The 18082-nt window shown below is 40.0% G+C and overlaps 1 protein-coding gene across 1 annotated transcript; it reads left to right on the top strand.

The window, feature by feature from the left end:
• The first annotated feature begins 302 nt into the window (after window positions 1-302).
• trhra (thyrotropin-releasing hormone receptor a) lies at window positions 303-10546 on the top strand. Its single transcript, XM_049583802.1, has 2 exons — window positions 303-1445; window positions 9773-10546. The coding sequence occupies exons 1-2, from the start codon at window positions 639-641 to the stop codon at window positions 10211-10213; spliced, it is 1248 nt and encodes a 415-aa protein (XP_049439759.1). The 5' UTR covers window positions 303-638; the 3' UTR covers window positions 10214-10546.
• Window positions 10547-18082: the final 7536 nt, after the last annotated feature.

An 18082-nucleotide genomic window follows, 5' to 3' on the forward strand; every position in this document is an offset into this window, starting at 1 on the left:
TCGGGATAAATAAAGTTCCATTGAATTGAACTGAACTGAATTTAATTGAACTAATTGAACTGAATTCAACTGAATTCAACTGAAGTGTTAGCCAGCATTCATTATCTGTTTATTATAATTGTTGACACATGCATTCCTAACACAACCATTTAAGCTCCTTCAGCTCCTGCATCAGAGGAGAAAACTTAGTGTTTCCAGTGGGAGCCAGTGACCTCACTGTGAGCTGTGTGTGTGAAGCTCTCAGAAGCAGAGAGGCTCTGCAGGAAGCTCTCAGTCATGACTGTGTGAGCAGTGAGACAGGAGCAGCTGGGCGCGGAGCTGCCTGCAACACCTCTCCCCTCTCTGAAAACTTCAACCAACAATCGAGGTTCAGTCTGCTTTTCTTTTAATTGTGTGTGTATAGACAGCGTATTGGAGTTTTGTTTGATGGCTGTGCACTATCAGAAACTGGCTTTGGTGGAGAAGAGAAGGCAGTTTGGCTGGAGTGTATGTGGACGAAATGAAGTTTTTGGAGGGTTTCTGGTCGTTGGACTTCTGGTGCACCTGGGCCCCGCAGGTTGTTGCAATGAATTCTTGTGATCTTTTTGAACGCCTGGTGTGATTTTCTTTAAAGCGCACAGAGCCACAGCCTCCCCATTATGGAAAACCTCACCATGAATAACGTGACTGTGGAGAATGACACGTCGGTGCAGGGCAATCAAACCCTGGGTGTTTGGACTGACTACACAGTTGAATACAAAGTGGTCAGCGTGCTTTTGGTGTCCCTTATATGCGGGTTGGGGATTGTGGGGAATGTGATGGTGATACTGGTGGTTCTGACCACCAAACACATGCGGACTCCCACTAACTGTTACCTGGTGAGTCTGGCTGCGGCTGACCTGATGGTCCTGACTGCCGCCGGGCTGCCCAACATCACCGACGCACTGCACGGACAGTGGGTGTACGGTTACGCGGGCTGCCTGGGGATCACTTATTTTCAGTATCTGGGGATAAACGCGTCCTCCTGCTCCATCACCGCCTTCACCGTGGAGCGCTACATCGCCATCTGCCACCCCATCAAAGCGCAATTCCTGTGCACTTTATCCAGGGCGAAGAAAATCATCATGCTGGTGTGGGCGCTCACCTCCGTCTACTGCGTCATGTGGCTCTTTCTGTCAGACACGCAAAAGTTGGTGTATAACAACGTGGTGCTGCTAAGCTGCGCCTACAAGGTGTCCAGGAGTTACTACCTGCCCATTTACTTCACAGATTTCGCGGTGTTTTACGTGCTGCCTCTCATGCTGGCCACAGTTCTGTACGGACTGATCGCCCGGATACTTTTCCTGAACCCGCTGCCTTCAGACCCAAAGGACAGCACCAAAAAGTGGAAGAAGGAGGCGAGTCAGGGAGGGAGGATGTTCAGCACCTGCTCCTCCAGCAGCACCACGGCTGCCTCCCGCAGACAGGTGGGGACACTATTTGTTCATTAACCTTATCACTGCGTAATGATGGTGTTTGTATTTGTGCTGTGTGTGAGCGAGGGATAATGGTTCCAGCTGGACTTCAGGTCAGTCCAATTTCCTCCAATCAGAAACAAGTTTGAGTGATGTCATTCAACCTCCATATGCTCAGCTGTTCTAAAGATGACATCAGAGACCAACACAATGTATTGGAAAATTAATTTACCAACAAATTGTGATCTAGTTACTGAGGACATAATGTGATTACTGAGACATGTGGAATAATGCAGTGACCGCAGGTCCTACAGCTGATCCCACACACAAGGACACATTTAATAGGCTACCATATTGATTCTACAAGGCATTACCAACAGTAGCCCTTGGGTGCTGTTGACATGTGTACTTCCTCACTGTTTGGTGTCCAACAGGCTCCACTGATATGCATAAAAAACACTTTCAAAGTCAATCTTGTTCCCCTTTTTCTTTTCCTCATTAAATCCAATACAAGCAATGGGGTGGTAACACAAGCCACAAAGTTTGCACATTAGATGAAGGTGACAAAAAATGATATAAATGAGCATAAAACATTATTATAACAGCAAATAGGCTAAGGAAATATTTCATGTTTCTGCACACTATTATAAAGCTACAATAGCAGAAATCTTAAAGGGATAGTTCAGATTTTTTTAAGTGGGGTTGTAAGGGATACTTACCCTTAGACAGTATATCACATACAGTAAATGCCAGTTGGCGCGCCCCCATTTTGAAGAAGCAGGCTGGAGTCTGACATGGTAGCTAAGCAATCTACTGCTGTGGAGGGGTCAGCAACAAAATGTATTAGCCACCTAAAAGTCTCACCTAAAACAAAATCAGTATCAGTTTAAGTGTATACTATATTTAGAATATTTTTATGGCTTTACCATTAATTTCCACTGAGAAAATGAAGCCGCTAAATCGCTGTCTTCAAAAAAGCCAGACCCTATTGAGAAAAACAGTGATTTTACATTGCTGAATACAGGAGCTGCTGGTCTATCAATGCCTCAAACAGGTATTTTGTTCATGTTATTGTGGGACTTTGGCATTTAAAAGGGTTAGTTCGCATTCATCAAAGTCACACAATAACACAAACTATTTAACAGATCAAAGCAGCGGTAGAGCAGCAGCTCCTGCGTTCAGCAAGCTAAAATACATCTTTTGTCAATGGAGTCTGGTGGCTTTGAAGAAAGCATAGATCGGGATCTTAAACCATTAACGGCCTCTCTGTCTGATAGGGCTGCAAATAATGATTATGTTCATAGTCGACTAATCTGTCAATTATTTCTTTGATTAGTCGACTAATCATTCTAACAAAAAATGTGTTAGAATGTTGAAAAATGTCAGTCTGTCTTTCCCAAACCCCAAAATGATGCCATCTAATGTCTTGTTTCATACTCATGCCAAAAGGTTTAAGTTCACCGTCATGGGAGAGTGTGTAATGCTACCAATATTTGAACGTAAGGAGCTGCAACAAGAGTATTTTGGCATACTTTTATAGTACTTTTCTATGAAAAATGACTCAAACTGATTAGTTGACTACTACTGATTATTTTTAAAGTCGATTAGGCGACTAATTGTTGCAGCCCCAGTGTCTGATGAAAAGGTAAAACAGTGAAAATACCCTCCAAATAGCGTACATTTAAATTGATGTTGATTTTTTTTTAGGTGGTCTTACCTGGCTAAAATACATTATGTTGCTGACCCCCACAGAAGTACATTCCTTAGTTTTTGTGTCAGACTCCAGTCTGCTTCTCCACACTGAGGGCATGCTGACTGACAGAATGTAATACACAAACAATTGATAAGCACCTCATGCAACACACTTAAAAAAATTGAACTATCCCTTTAATAGACTTAATAGGGAAGGTTGTGCTGCTCCAGAGTAGAATATATGGAAATGGGGCTGGGCCAAATGAAGACAATCAAATATCATAATGTTTTTGAGCAAATACCGCAATATAAATATTACAAGGATATTGTAGAGTTGACTACAGATACTTTCACAAAATATTTATACAATGAGATTTTTGATAAGTAATCATCAGTGATGTGGATATAATGCTTAAGTAGATAAAGGGGAAAGGAACAGCTAAAACAGTCACGCAAGTTCAGAAAATAACACCCCTTTACTGTAATGCAGCCTTTAAAACCAGGAAAAGACAACACTTATGATATTACAATATTGATATAATACCGACAAATCGCCCCGCCCTGTATGAAAATCCATTATAATTAGTCCTGCTGGAGTTTCTGACCCAATCATAACAAACAGAAGCTCTGAAGTGGTCTTTTGAAAAAAAGTCATCAGGTTAAAATCATGTTTGTAAGCAGTTCTCATAAAGTCATTAAGTATCAAGGTAATACAATAATGTGAAATGTTTTACGAGCTGTTAAAGAGGACCCAGCAATAATTGATCAAAATGTGCACTTTCTATTAAAAATGATTTGCTATCCTTTTTTTTTGTTGTTGTTGTTGAAAATGTTATAACTGAACCCAAGCTCCCCTACTTACTCACTTTATATACAGTGCATCATTGTGCTGCCAGCACTCATTTACTTTCATGAGTGTATTTTCAAGTGCACCTAGAACTCAATTTACCACTCTTTTTCAGTGGAACAGAGCTGATCCACCTTTTTCAAAACTCTGCAGCACAAATTCATAAAGCAGCAAATGGAAAACTGACAAAAGTGATGAATCAACAGGTTTTTTTTTAGTATCAAGGTTTGTTTGTATCGATGGATGCTGTCTTTATAAGAGCTAATGATGCAGCCACTTCTTGAATTACCTTGCTTAGTGTCCACGTGTGTTTTTGTGCATGCTTGAGAAAAACACTTCTTTTTTTTAAAAAAATTTGATAAAGCACTCTAGCTTGTCACATTTTTCATCCTCCTTTGACATCATCTTCTTTCTGTAAAAACATGTAACACCCTGAAAATAGTTCCTAGTTTATTCAAAATAAAACAGAATGCTTCAGAAGTTCAGACACTGGGTGCCAGACACAGGTAGATAGCAGAGCTAGACGTTTGTTTATCAGATCATGGGAAGAAGCCGCCCTGGAATAACAGGGGGTGTGGTACCCTGAGGGGCTCCATGCTCTGTTGGATAGTCTAATCAGTTAACCCCAACACAAATAGGCTTTTGGCTTTTTTTCCACCTGTAAGGCTTGTGTTTTGTCTTTGACACACGATCATGTGTTTCTGGTGGTCAGCATTAACCGCATTCATGCCATGTACTATGTACCTTACTGAATTACCTAAAGGTCAAGAAGTAATGAGAATCCAAGATTAGGTATTTTGCTTGCTGATGACACTGGCGGTGCCTCTATCCCATCCAATTATCCTCACCTGACTGCAGCAGAGACGACACAACATAAATATGGATACGATTTAATTACATATGAGTTTCATATCAGTATTATCATCTGGTAATTATATTAAAAAAGCCAGGCTTTGTTAACTTGCTCACACAGATCAGTCTTCCTTGTTGAAAATTAATTAACAGCATCTGAATAAATAATGAGTGTTTTATGAGATCTGCAACAGAGTTGTTTAAATGGTTTTCCAAGGAACAGCGTGGTTTGTCACATGTCCCTGGTGTCATTGCAAGAAGTAAACCTACAGGTTGGATGAATCGCTCAACTGACAAAATGTTGACTGTTTACCTTCATAAATGTCTATGAGGCTTTAACTGCATTAATCATTAAGTAATGATGTTTTAATGCTGCTCTCTTCTGAAAGACTGTTACATGATTTTACACTGAAAGTGCACCGACCTACCAGAGCATCCCATTTATATGAATTAAGATGTAATAGATTTACTATAATCTTAAAGAAAATTCTGTGTAAAGTATGGATATTTTGGTATGGTAACTCCACACAAAAACTCTTTGTAAGCCAGTAAGTAAATTTCAATCAGGAGAGACAGAAAAATGAAGTAAAGATAATATTTGATATGGAATCATAGTGCACAGATTAACAGATGATTTGTGCTTAACTAAGATGCAACAGAAATCTTTGGTGCTTGGACACAAGAGGGAGATATTTTGTGATCTGAGCGGCAGCAGGATGAATCCCCCCCATGGAGTCGAGACACTGGTGGTGGTGGTGGCTGATGACTCTGAGGCTGCTGACTGCTTAGGCTGATGAATCTGTAAAGACTAGGTGGTGATTGGGAGGTGGTGGGTGCGCACGACTGCAGCAAGAAAGAACTATGGTGAAGAAAGAGCCATATTTAAAATGAGGAGCAATTGATGACTCAATTGACAGACCCAAACAATGACACCTAGTGGTAGTGAGTGAGCATGAGTACAAGGAGTGAATGGCAGAGTGAGAAAGAAAACTTGCAGCCTGAGGAGCATTTTTCTAGAGCGTCATTTGTTAGGGAAAAAAGGCAACAGTACTTGGAGAATAAATCATGCTATACATTGATCTGCTCATGGTCATGTTATTTACAACAAAGAACTGACAAATTTGTGGGATTAATTTGGTCTGTTAATATAAAGCACAAAGAAATGTGAGACAGCAAACCATCCAACAAGAACTCAAACTCAACCCCAAAATAACTATTATTCTAAAAATATGACAAAGAGCTACAATGTGAAATGCAAAGAAACATTTGTGTTTGAAATCACAGCTACAGCATCACTGTATTGCCTCTCCTTGGGTTGTTTTTCTGTGTTTGGTCATTATGGTCAGTCATATCCTGCCAGAAACTCTGGGAAATGACCACAGAACTGACACAGAACTCAGATGCTATTGGCATTTGGGCAGTAGCATTCCCTAAAAGTTCTATTTGTTGTGAAAAATTTGAAATATGAGGCATATTTGAAAGACACATTTGGTGCCTTGATGAGGCCATGTTATTGATTGATGATATAACCCCAATAGTCCAAAAATGTTCCATTTGACTGAGAGCCTATTTGTCCGACAGCCTGTTACCTTGAAAACAAACACCTGTGGCTCTAAAGGCCCATTGCTCTGAAAATACACACTTTCCTTGTTGTAAGTAAGTAATCAGTTGGATGATGGGCTAACTCTAATATTCTTACTCTAACCCTAACCAGTCTCCTTTTGCCTAAGCCTAGCCAAGCCAATCAACGAAGGCAACGAGTGCTAGCCAATCAGAGGCAGAGCATGGAGGGCCTTATTTTCGCCATAGTAGGAAAAAAAGGACACCTGGGAAGGTCTGATGATCTCTTTGTTTGTGTATTTTTGGAGCAATGGGCCTTCGAAGCAATGGCTTTCTAGGTAATGGGCTGTCGGACAAATAGTCTTTCAGCTAAATGGAACATTTATCGGGCTATTGGGGTGTTGCAATAATCAGCGGTTGCTTCTCTCCACTGGAGTTACCTCCCTAGGCTGTTGGCACTCTTTACCCGCATCTTGCTTTTGGCACTGCAGCTACCTGAGTTATGAAATGATTGAGTGTGCCTATAACAATTGTACTCAGCTGTAAGCATTTTCATTTATGTTATGCATTTCTGGATAGGTTAACGTCACCTTTTATCTATCATGAAAGATTTCAAGAAGGACCTTGCTTCCATGTGTTTCCATTTCTCTTTCTTGCTGGTCTGTGGTCCACTTCTGCTCTGTTCCTCCTTCTTGTTGCAGATGTGTGTGTGTCCTGCAGGTTACACCACATTTCATTTACTGCTTCTTGGTCACACAAATTCTTCAAAGGCGTTTGACAGATGTGAAAAATTGCAGAAAATCAAACCTGTTCAAAAATTTCAATGACGGACAAATATTTCAGAGTAGGTGTGTAAGCGTGCAACATTTTGGACGAAAAATATGGACTTGGTGTGCAAAGGCTGTAACGCTATGGGTTTTCAGGCCCTTATGGGAAAGATCTTGGACCACAGTGAACAGGGATGTAGCACCAAAATCTGGACTGTATATGCATAAGCAGTCTCTGTGGGCCCCCCGTCCTTCCTCTCTAGATCCATGTCTATTTGCTTTTCCTTTACTTTGGTTCTTCTCTTTTTTTCATTTCTTTCCATTTTCTCTCTCCTGGGGAAAGACATGACAGTGTACATTGGTGCTCCAGCAGTACAGGGGTGGACTTAACCATTTTGTGCCTTTATTGGTGAGAGGTTTTTATAAGTTTAGTCTTTCGACTGATTTATTCAGCCAATTTTAATTTAGTTATGACACTTGTTAAAAAATGCAATCAAAACCAAACTTTACATTCTAGGCTTTTGGGACTCCCTCCAATCTGGGCCCTTGGTAATTCGTCCCACTTTCCGCCCAACTATGACTCCCCTGACACCGAAACACCTAATCAGTGGGAAAATTGCTAAATCTTTCCTTGTTTGTCTTTTGTTCAGCAAAAAAAACCCTTGTGTTGACAGTCAGCAGCAGTGCGACAGTCTCAGCTCGTTAGACATGCACTCAATCCTCTCCTGCTTTCCATCATCTCATACGCTGCATTTTGATGTGATTTGATTGTGGCTGATGAATGCTAATGATACCTGCTAACCAGGAAAACCATAACTCCTGCACTCCTAATTCGATGAGATTGTCTGACAAAATCAGCATTACTACAGCCTTGTAACAACTGGTCATTTTTACCCCTTTTTTACTATGTCCTAGAAAGTAAGAGGACAATCATGTCATCGTTATGCATCATGTCATCTGCTGGAGATCTGCTGAGAGTTACAGTCGTCCCTCTGTTTCATCTAGCCTAGCATTATGTTCACAAATGCACACCAACTGTTCAGCCACTGTTTTCCTGCCATTTTGTGTGTGTGTGTAAATATATCAATTGATGACAAAAGATGTTTTTTAATGAATGCAAAGAACAACATAATTTAAACAGTGTTATTTAACATTCACAAGGCAAAATCAAACCAACATATGCTCAATCTGTTGTCTGACAACAGAACCAGACAAAAAAAAAATTAAAATGAGAGCAGCTAAGCAATGAATGTGTACATTAAAATGAAATAAAGCCCAGAGATATATATTATATTGATAGTAGACCATGTCCGGTTTACATGATATCTGTAGTTTGTATATACAAAAAATTTTAATCAGGAGAGACAGGTGAATGTGAATTTTGATACAGAATGTAGGTGTACAGATTAACAAATGATTTGAGGTAAATAAGATTTAACAGCAGACTTTGGCACTTGGACACCAGAGGGATATATTTTGTGATCGAGGGTCATCTGAGCGGCAGCAAAATAAATCTCCCTTTGAAGTCCAGACACTGGTGGTGGTGGTGGTGGCTGATGACTCTGAGGCTGATGGCTGATGAGGCTGATGAATCTGTGAAGATTAGGTGATGATGGGGAGGTGAAAGGTACGCACAACTGCAGCATAAGAGAACTACAAGCAAAAAAAAGAACCAGAAATATTTTTGGTACGACAATCATGATAGGCTAACAGAGAAGGTGTGTTGGTGTGCTTTTTTGACTGGAGTTAGCATGTGTGTAAGGAGTAAATGGCATGAAGTACAAGAGATAAATGACAGGCCTATGACAGGTATAGCCTTCCTGACTGAGCATTTACTAGAGCTTCATTTCTTGAAACTGAAGTTTTGGGAGGTCTCTACCACTCTATAATGACACCTGTAAAAACATCAACAAACTTTGTAAAAGACTTTACAAATGTGTCTGAAAAAGTCCTTATTTTTATCCCTGAAGATTTTTAAGTGTTAAAAAGATTTTAATTTGTAGTTTTGCTTTGATTACATTTTTCTAATATGAATTGGTCTGAGAACTTTGTTGAACTTGAAGGCATCCCACCGAGGATACAGATGTAGCATTTCCTGTTGATTGCTGATTGTATGGGTAGTCCTTTGGGCACGATGGATCACACACCCCATAGTTATAATCCTTAAGAATTCAGTCCTGGTTGATCTGGTGCAGATTGGTTTAAAACCACAAGTCCCAGAATTCACTTGTTGTGTAGCAGAGGAACAAATGGTACTCAGCGCAGCCAATACATAAATGCATGGGTAGTTTGAATCCCACATGTGATATGCTACTCCTGAAAAAATACTGACCACAAATTGTATCAAAACAGAATTTATCTTTAGGAAATCAGGATTGTACATTCAAGAACAGGCTTTTTTTTCCAGAAAACATTCTGAAATGTGAAAAGTACAGATGAAAAACGTAATGATAGCTGAATTCTGTGTACCTGTCAGCATTCGGGTATAACTTACAGGGACACTTGAACAAAACAGAACTCCACGAAATTCCAAATCTCATACTGTATAGACCCCATGTGCCTGTCTTTCTGTGATCTCATTTTGCCGTCGCATTTTTTAACATATGATTGAATTTTGTTAGGTGACAAAGATGCTGGCTGTGGTGGTGATCCTCTTCGCCTTACTTTGGATGCCCTACCGGACCTTAGTGGTGGTCAACTCCTTCCTGGACAAGCCCTACCTGGACACCTGGTTCCTGCTCTTCTGCCGTCTCTGCATCTACCTAAACAGCGCCATCAACCCAGTCATCTACAACGCCATGTCCCAGAAGTTCCGCGCTGCTTTTAAGAAATTGTGTCACTGCGGCCCTCAGCGTATGGAGAAACCAGCTTCTTACAGTGTGGCGCTAACCTACAGTGTCATCAAGGAGACGTCCAATGGGGAAAGTCCCGACCACTTCACTACAGAAATGGATGAACTAAACACGCCGACAGATCAGTATCTACCCGCCAGCATCCTGCCAAGTGCCAAGAAGATGCCGTTCGCAGAGCCTTGTCTGTCAGGGAGTGATGTCAAAGCCTGACTATAAAATACTTTCCACCTAAAGAGGATAGCAGAGACTCTGACAGCTGCAGTATGGATTCAGTCACCCATGGGAAATTTTAGAGAAGTTTTAATGAAAAGTACCCTCACATCTCTAATTTAATTTCACCAAGGTATTTTCTCTTAAAAATGTTTATTTTATTTGACACGACAAGTTGCCAAAGGCCAAATAGGATGAGCTGACTTTTAGCATTTTATACTAAATAAGTGCAGGGAGCCTTCATGAATCTTGCAGAAACACAGTTTATTGACACATTGACACAGCAAATTGAAACTGAATTGATATACAGTACAACTATATGTAACCCTTAATGGCGGGAAAATATTTTATCTCAATATTTATAGAAATATTTATCAAGATATGTATGTTGATCTTAAGATTATGTAGCAAGATGCAGAACAAGAAAATTTATCAAGAACTGTGTAAGCTGCAGATAGAATATCTATTTATATTAATACATTATATAAAAATAAAGATAAAGTCACCAATTATGTCAGACTATCCCTACACTGTGTGAAATGTTTACAGCCATGAAACTTATATCTTCGTCAGTTACATTCATCAATTAAACTAGTAATGTTACAGTTTGTTGTGGTAGTTTTTATCTTGTTGCTACTTGTTAATTACTGGTGACAGTAATTAAATGCCGCCGCCCACTGACAGTGCTTCAGGTTTAAATTAGTTCCTCGTATTTCCCATCTTCCCTTTGACAGTATGCATCACCTACACTGCTTATTTCATGTCACACTCAAAAATGACATTAGCCTAGCACTGTTTGGGACTAACTTTGTGTTAGGGGTGGGCAGACCAATATCAAAATACTGATTCAATAGAATTTACATTTTAATTGTGAAGCTCAATCATAGCATCAAGAGGATCGATACAAAAAAAAAACTGTCAAGCAATGTTTTGTTGTCATGAACGCATCAAGTGCATGTGCTGTTTTTGTGTTGTGTGCACGCGAACAGCAGCACACTGCAGCGTGCACCTTGACTAGTTTCATCCAAAACATAATTGCAGTGATTGCTTGATGAAAGAAGAAAAAAAACAAAACACGAGAAAGGGAACTTGGAGCTGCCACCAAAAAGAAAGGAGGAAAAGATAAAATGCCTCAGCATCCTCGTCGCCAACACAGAGAAAGAGTTCACTGACAGAATCTTTCAGAGAAGCTCAGGAAAGGAATATCCACGTATAAAGAAGTGAAATTAATATTTTAGTCAAATCAAATCTTCAGCATCATTGGTTGTTACTTTAGCAGACTGATTATTCGCTTCATAAATCATGACACACTGCTTTAGCCTGCATGACATTTTTAATAATATAATATATAATAATATATTTTAATAATATAAAGTATTGAATCAGTATCAATATTGGTGATTCTATCCCTGTTTTATATGGTATTGGATCGTAACCACGTTTTAAGGTATTGCCCACCCCTACTGTAGGGCCCAACAGGACTAAGCAGCCAAAGTAACGTTGGTTTCTCCTCGGCACCTCTTAACCATTTAAGGTTGTTGTGGTAGTGGCTGCCTAACTTCTAATACCAAAACAGTGGCATATGATGTGTTTAGCTAACTCAGCTAACCCTGCTGTGCATATCTCAGTTTGTAAAAGGCTACCATATGACCACTGGGGTTTTTTCGGTAACAAGTTGTGTAAGGGATTACAATTTCAAATTCGGTAGTATACATTATAAATTACCAATCCCAGTAACGCTGTTACTTTGACAGATTGGGGGTCGATTTGTTTTTCAATAGTTTGATATACAGATGAAATCAGTCGGGTCGCTGTGAATTTTTGCTGTTGAGTAGTTAGTAATGTACCTTAAATAAATGATGTAGGGGTGTAACAGTATATAGGTCACGGTCCGGTTCATACCATGGTTTAGGATTCACGTCAGGTGTGAGTTCGGTACAGCAGAAAAAACCCCCCAAATGCATACAGATATGTTTCTTCTCATTAATTTTGAACAGACAGTTTCAGACAGACACAATCTTCCTGCTGACGATTGAGGTAACATCTGTTTATTAGCAACTTTGATAAACTATTTTAATTGCAAAAATAAGGAACATTCAAAACACTGTATGTACACAGAGCAACCTTTCCCAAAAGGCAACACAATATGCTTTAAACTGAGAGGCATGTCTTATGCTATGAAATTGAAAATACTAAAATACATAAACATGAAATTTGTGCATTGGGAGGAGTGTTTCATTAGTTCCACCATTTAAACATAACATAGCACTGAAACATTTATCATTCTGGTGATTGGCAAATTGGCGATGCCTTCAAAAGTGCGTCACATAAGTTACCCTACAATGGTGGAGAAATGCCGACACACTGTTGTTGACCTCACAACTTTCTCTGTTGCTGACGTAGCTGACTGGCAACCCGCAGGCAGTTTTCCAGCTTCAGTGATTCAGTTTCGCTCTCCATAGTGTGACTGACTTGCCCACCAGTCTCCTTGTTGTGCTAACCTTAGCATACCATAAAACATGAATTAATAGCTCAGGGTATTATTTGCTTAAATCACTGAAATCAACAGGTCTGTCTTTGGAACAGGTGTCTGTATGGGACAGGCCTTTAATTCCTCTCACACAAGACTTAATCAGCAAAGACCAGGAGTAAAATCAAATTGTTTATGTAAACCAGTATGAATGTTACTTGTCTAAAAATTAGGCTTCAGATAATATATAAATTATGAATCATTAATTTGATCTAGCTCCAACAGCCAACACATCAGAGAGTTACGGCACTCGAGGATTACGGCACCCGGCACACCGACACAACAACACTTTATCCTGTTAAAACTCACAACTTGGATTCATTTTTATGAAAAACCCTTTTGATCCTTTTGACCTGAGGACCCTATGGACTAAAGGAATATGAAAAATTTAGAGGGTAATCGAGGAATGGACACATAATTTGAGGTAGCAAACAACTTGGTTTATACATCCGAAGAACATCTGTAAAAGAAAAAAAAGAACTGCTCTGCAACCAGACCAGGTGCCTAATTGAGCCAGGCCTTTATTTGTCAAAATGTGAAGCCACATCGGGCTAGTAAAAGGGACTGGGCATTTAACTGAAGTTTTACGGTATGTTGCATTATGCTCATTAAGTACTGTGTATTCTGCATGCACAGGACCGTGACCCCCGTACGGAGATGTTTTAGTACGAATACATGAACTGTAACAGCCCTAATGTAATGTGTAAATTAAAACATTTTTCATTGGATATGGCTGGTTAGAGATATACTGTATTTGTTTCTGTGTTGGGACTTGGTAAAAGTATGTCATCAAGCAGTCTGATTCATGTGTTTATATTCCTCATCTGGATGCCATAGACTCACATTAACATGGTATCCAGGTTTGACTTCACAGTCTCTCCTCTTGGTTCATTGACCTCCCCATCAGAAACCATATCACTCAAATGAATCCAAATGCACAACACTGTGAATTTTAATCCCGGCACCAGAGAGAGAGCACAGAAATAGATCACACAACCTTTTTAAAGGCTCCAAGTAAAGAAAAGAACAGATATTACAGGCACTCATTTAAACCTGCAGTTTCAGTTTTAAACCTGAATGATTTCTGCAGGGAATTAAAAGTGACAGACACAACAAAGCTTATAGTTGCTTGGTCACTGTGAAGACAGCCACTGTGGAGCCTGTGAGAAGCCTGTGAAGGTCAGTAGCCAGTGTATTCTAATGAGGAAGAAATGTGCAACCCTGATGTGCAGACAGAGGGGCTGTTCGTCAAAGGGTCAGATAACTGTCGTGGCAGTAATTCACTGATATTGCCTGAGACTGCAGAGTGCAGCACTTTTCTGCGATTTATCTGCTCAGCAAAACCCACAGAGCAATGATGAAATGTGTAAATAGATTGCAACAAAGTGCCATACTTGAGTTGGTGCAATCCACAGTATGTATATAGCTCACCCTGCTATTAAAAGAAGCATTTTCTGCTGTTTGTTTGAGCTGCGTATATCTATAAAGTGAAGAGCACTCGGAGGGAATGAATACTGAGTAAACTAAATGAGAGGGAGCTGTTTCTTAGCGAGCAGCAGGCTGGTTATTTTTTGGTCTATACTGTAAAGTTGCTTGAAATTGATTGTGCAGTGCAATGTGAAATTAATTCAATATCGTGTTTTCAAATGTGTCAGCAAGTGCATTTTTAAAAAATAATAGCTTGTTTTGATCCATGGTTCTATCTGTGTGTTTTCTGTCATTTCAAACCAGTCAGTGGAAGCTAATAAGCTCCAAACTTGAATATGTGAGAAAGTGAAAAAAGTTTGAAGATTGTAAAGTACCTCTCATTCGTGCACTTTTATTAATCCCTCCCTTTGTTCTCAGTTGAAGCGTATTTTTTTTTTGGGAAAATACCAAACAGTTGTGATGAGGTTGTGTTTCTGTTCTGCACAGTGTGCAGTTTGCAGCATGAACGTGAGCTTTTGTGAGGCAAACACACACAAAGATGACAAAATCAGATGTATTTTCATCTGACGTGATGCTTTGTGCACATTTCTGTCTCAAGCTTTTTTTCTGCGTTGCTGTTTGATGGATTGTTTCGTATTTTGTATTGTTCTTTGTCTTTAGTAAACAGAGATGAAAACTGCAGCTCCTCGTGCATGGTGCTTTATTGTTACTTTCTACTGTAAGAGAATCAATTTTTCCCTCAACACCCTGCACCTCTGCCTCCACTGATCTATTACTAGCAGCTATTGAAGAAACAGCCTCATCCAAGACTGCCATGAATCAGACACAGATAGCTCCTGTATGAGCTACGACCACCCTGAGGACATCAATCAGAGGGGTTGATGGCTTCGTTTTGAAGTCACTCAGCATGTGGTGGCCTGCTTTGACACAAATTCATCTCCCCTGAAGCTATCAAAGGCCAACTGTACTCTCAATACAAACAATATGACACCAGAGCAAAATTTATGTTTCACTGCTGTAGGTAATATCTGACTCATCACACCCCTCTCATTTTAGTAAAGCGATGATGCTAACAGTAGAGTATATATTACAGTAATTACCAGTGAGATGTTATGGAGCTGGAAGGAGCTTAATGTGCTGGGAGAGAATGTCCTTGGAACGCAGAGGCACTAATTGACAACTGCTGTAAGATTTCATCAGCTGTTTGCACTCCAGCTGTAAATCACACACACACACACACACACACACACACACACACACACACACACACACACACACACACATCAAAAGTAAACAAATTACTTTTAGATTTATGGCTGTGGTTTTTCAATTTATACGTACAAAGATTTGTGTTCCAAACAAAGTGGCCAAAAGATTTGCTCAGCAAGACACAATGATGTTGTTCTGGTAATGCTTAAAACATACTGCAGGGTACAAGGTAATTCCTTTCAGTTTATACAGTATACAATCACACATGAGCAAAGTAACACCTGCAAATATTTGCCTCCCTTTCGCTTCCTTTCAGTGCAGCAGAGGGACAAGTAAGACATTTGCTTCTGGTGGCAAAGCAAATTTCATGTCTTTGCTTCGCATGGAGTTCAACTTTAGTGAACTCTGATTGGCGCAGCCTCAATCAGTAGTGAAGTATGTGTGGAGAAGACACTGATTGTTGCTATGTTTTACAAGCTGATATTTTATGATATTGGCCATGAAAAATATAAACTGCCCTACATGAGAGATGCTGCCTGGCTGACAGTGAGTTAGGAGACAGGCATTTAATGGGAAAAAATCAAAACTTTACCAGTAGCATCATATTTTACTTTTATTAGCAACTCTGTGTCCATGTGTGGCACAGCCCACATTTAGCATAAGTATTGCCTTGGCAGGCATTGATCGATTGCCAGCATTTGCTAATGTGTGACCGTGCCCTTATTGTTTCATACCAACAGTGCAGTAGTACAGTACGTACCAAGGTGCAAGGGAACAAGATGTGAAGTTAGGGAATAAGGGGGTAACATCCTGAGAACTTAAAATAAGAATTTATGCTCAACAAAATAGGATCTTGATATGCAAGTTATTTGGCCATGGCTGGCAAACTTGTTAGCAAACCTGGTGTGTCAAAGGCCAAGGGTAGTGATGCCTTGAACAGGCTTTTTTTTCCTTCACATTTTGCAATGCCACACCTGCTAGCCTTTACAACTTGCTAGCTTCTGCCATGCAGCTCGATTTTGCAGGATAAGGTGGGGCTAGGTAACCTTTCAACTCTCTGTGCAGATACCCATTATGTTGTTGGTGCTGTCAGGTGGAACAGTGAGGGCAATTCCTGAAGGTGAGAATGACTATGATGATGCAAACTATGATCAGTTGGGGTCTGATGTGTAGTGCCCAAGTGGAAACCTCTGGGGCTAAAAAAAGAAGACCTAAAACCTAGTGCTAACAACTGCAGTTCCTCTAATGGCTACTTGAGGCTGGTTGCACAAGTGATACTCTGTTGACCTCCAGAGCTATGGACAGGTTGATGGTGACCTCCACAGCTTCACCCTTTATTCAAAGATGGTCACTTCTGGTTTCAAAAATCCAAGATGGCAAGGGCCAACAATGCCAAACCCAAGCTTTCAAAGCGGAAGTGCACATACCAGTGGAAGAGGTTATGGTGGCCATGCCCATTATTTCTAAGCAGTCTGTGAGTCTGCCATGTCTCTTAGCCAAGTGAAGGCAAGAGATTATGGCTGTATGATCTCCTGATCCGACAGTAACCATCACAAGACAAAAATTTTGGGTTGTCTTTCCCTGGTGTAAGAGAGACAGAGCATATCTCCCTCATATCCATCAAAATTAAATTGATTTCGCTCCAAAAGGTGACAATTAAACTATAACTTTTCTCATTTTTTTTCCCACTTCCATATTCATAGAGCTCAGAGGTGATTAAAATCTCCACTTTGCTGTTAAGTTATGGTGATTCAGATGTCTTGCACTCTGTAATTGGTGCTACCATTCAGAAAAGGTATTCGCCCTCAAGCAACAGACTTATCCTCAACCTTCTGTGTATGACCTTATAAGATCCATCAGACGTGTTTTGCAGTGTACTCCACCTGGACACACTATTGATCCATGAGAGAAACAGCTGAGCAAGTCTTTCCAGAAGGTATAAATATTAGCAAATTGGACACAGTTTATTGTGTGTCATATTCAAGGTTGTTGAAACACAGGCTGTGATTATACAGTACTTCACTAAATGGGATAAAGCTATGTTGAGGTGCAATATTAAACCATGTGTGTCTGCCAACTAGATTTTAACAAATCTGTTCAGTTTATCTTGTGAAGATAAAGATTTAATGGCCACAGAAAGCACACTGATTTGGCAAAGAGGTGGACATCCAAAGACTGAAAATGAGACACTGAGCAGGGTTGAAGTGGCCAGGAGAATGAGACATCAGGAAAAAAAAGCCTCAGCAGTGGGCAGCTGCACCAATGAAACGGCCCTGACTATATGAACCTTATCTATTTGCTTGCGTCTGCCTTCCAGGCCTGTTAACATTTGGAGTGCTGTACATTTTTATGCTCATTTTGAAAATGAGGAACAAGAGCGGAAATGATGCCTCTAGCATCAGCGGAATGCCAACAAATTTGCATGAGAAAAGAATATCGCTGTGATGATGATGAACACTTCTCCTTCCAGTACCAACCATTTACTCTCACATTGAATCATGGCTCTTATTCCTTCTCTATAGTTAACTTACATGCGATTTATTCTGCCATTCTCCACAGAATTAGTCTTGGATTGGGAGGGTATTATACCCTATGAATGTCTTTTCATTCTGTAAAACTGTGTTACAATTTTTATGGTGTAAAGAGCAACACACTTGATAAACTGTTGCCTTTATCTTGAAATGCACAGTAGATCTAAAAAA

This window comes from Epinephelus fuscoguttatus, linkage group LG8 (assembly GCF_011397635.1).
Source record: "Epinephelus fuscoguttatus linkage group LG8, E.fuscoguttatus.final_Chr_v1".
Lineage (NCBI taxonomy): Eukaryota > Metazoa > Chordata > Actinopteri > Perciformes > Serranidae > Epinephelus > Epinephelus fuscoguttatus.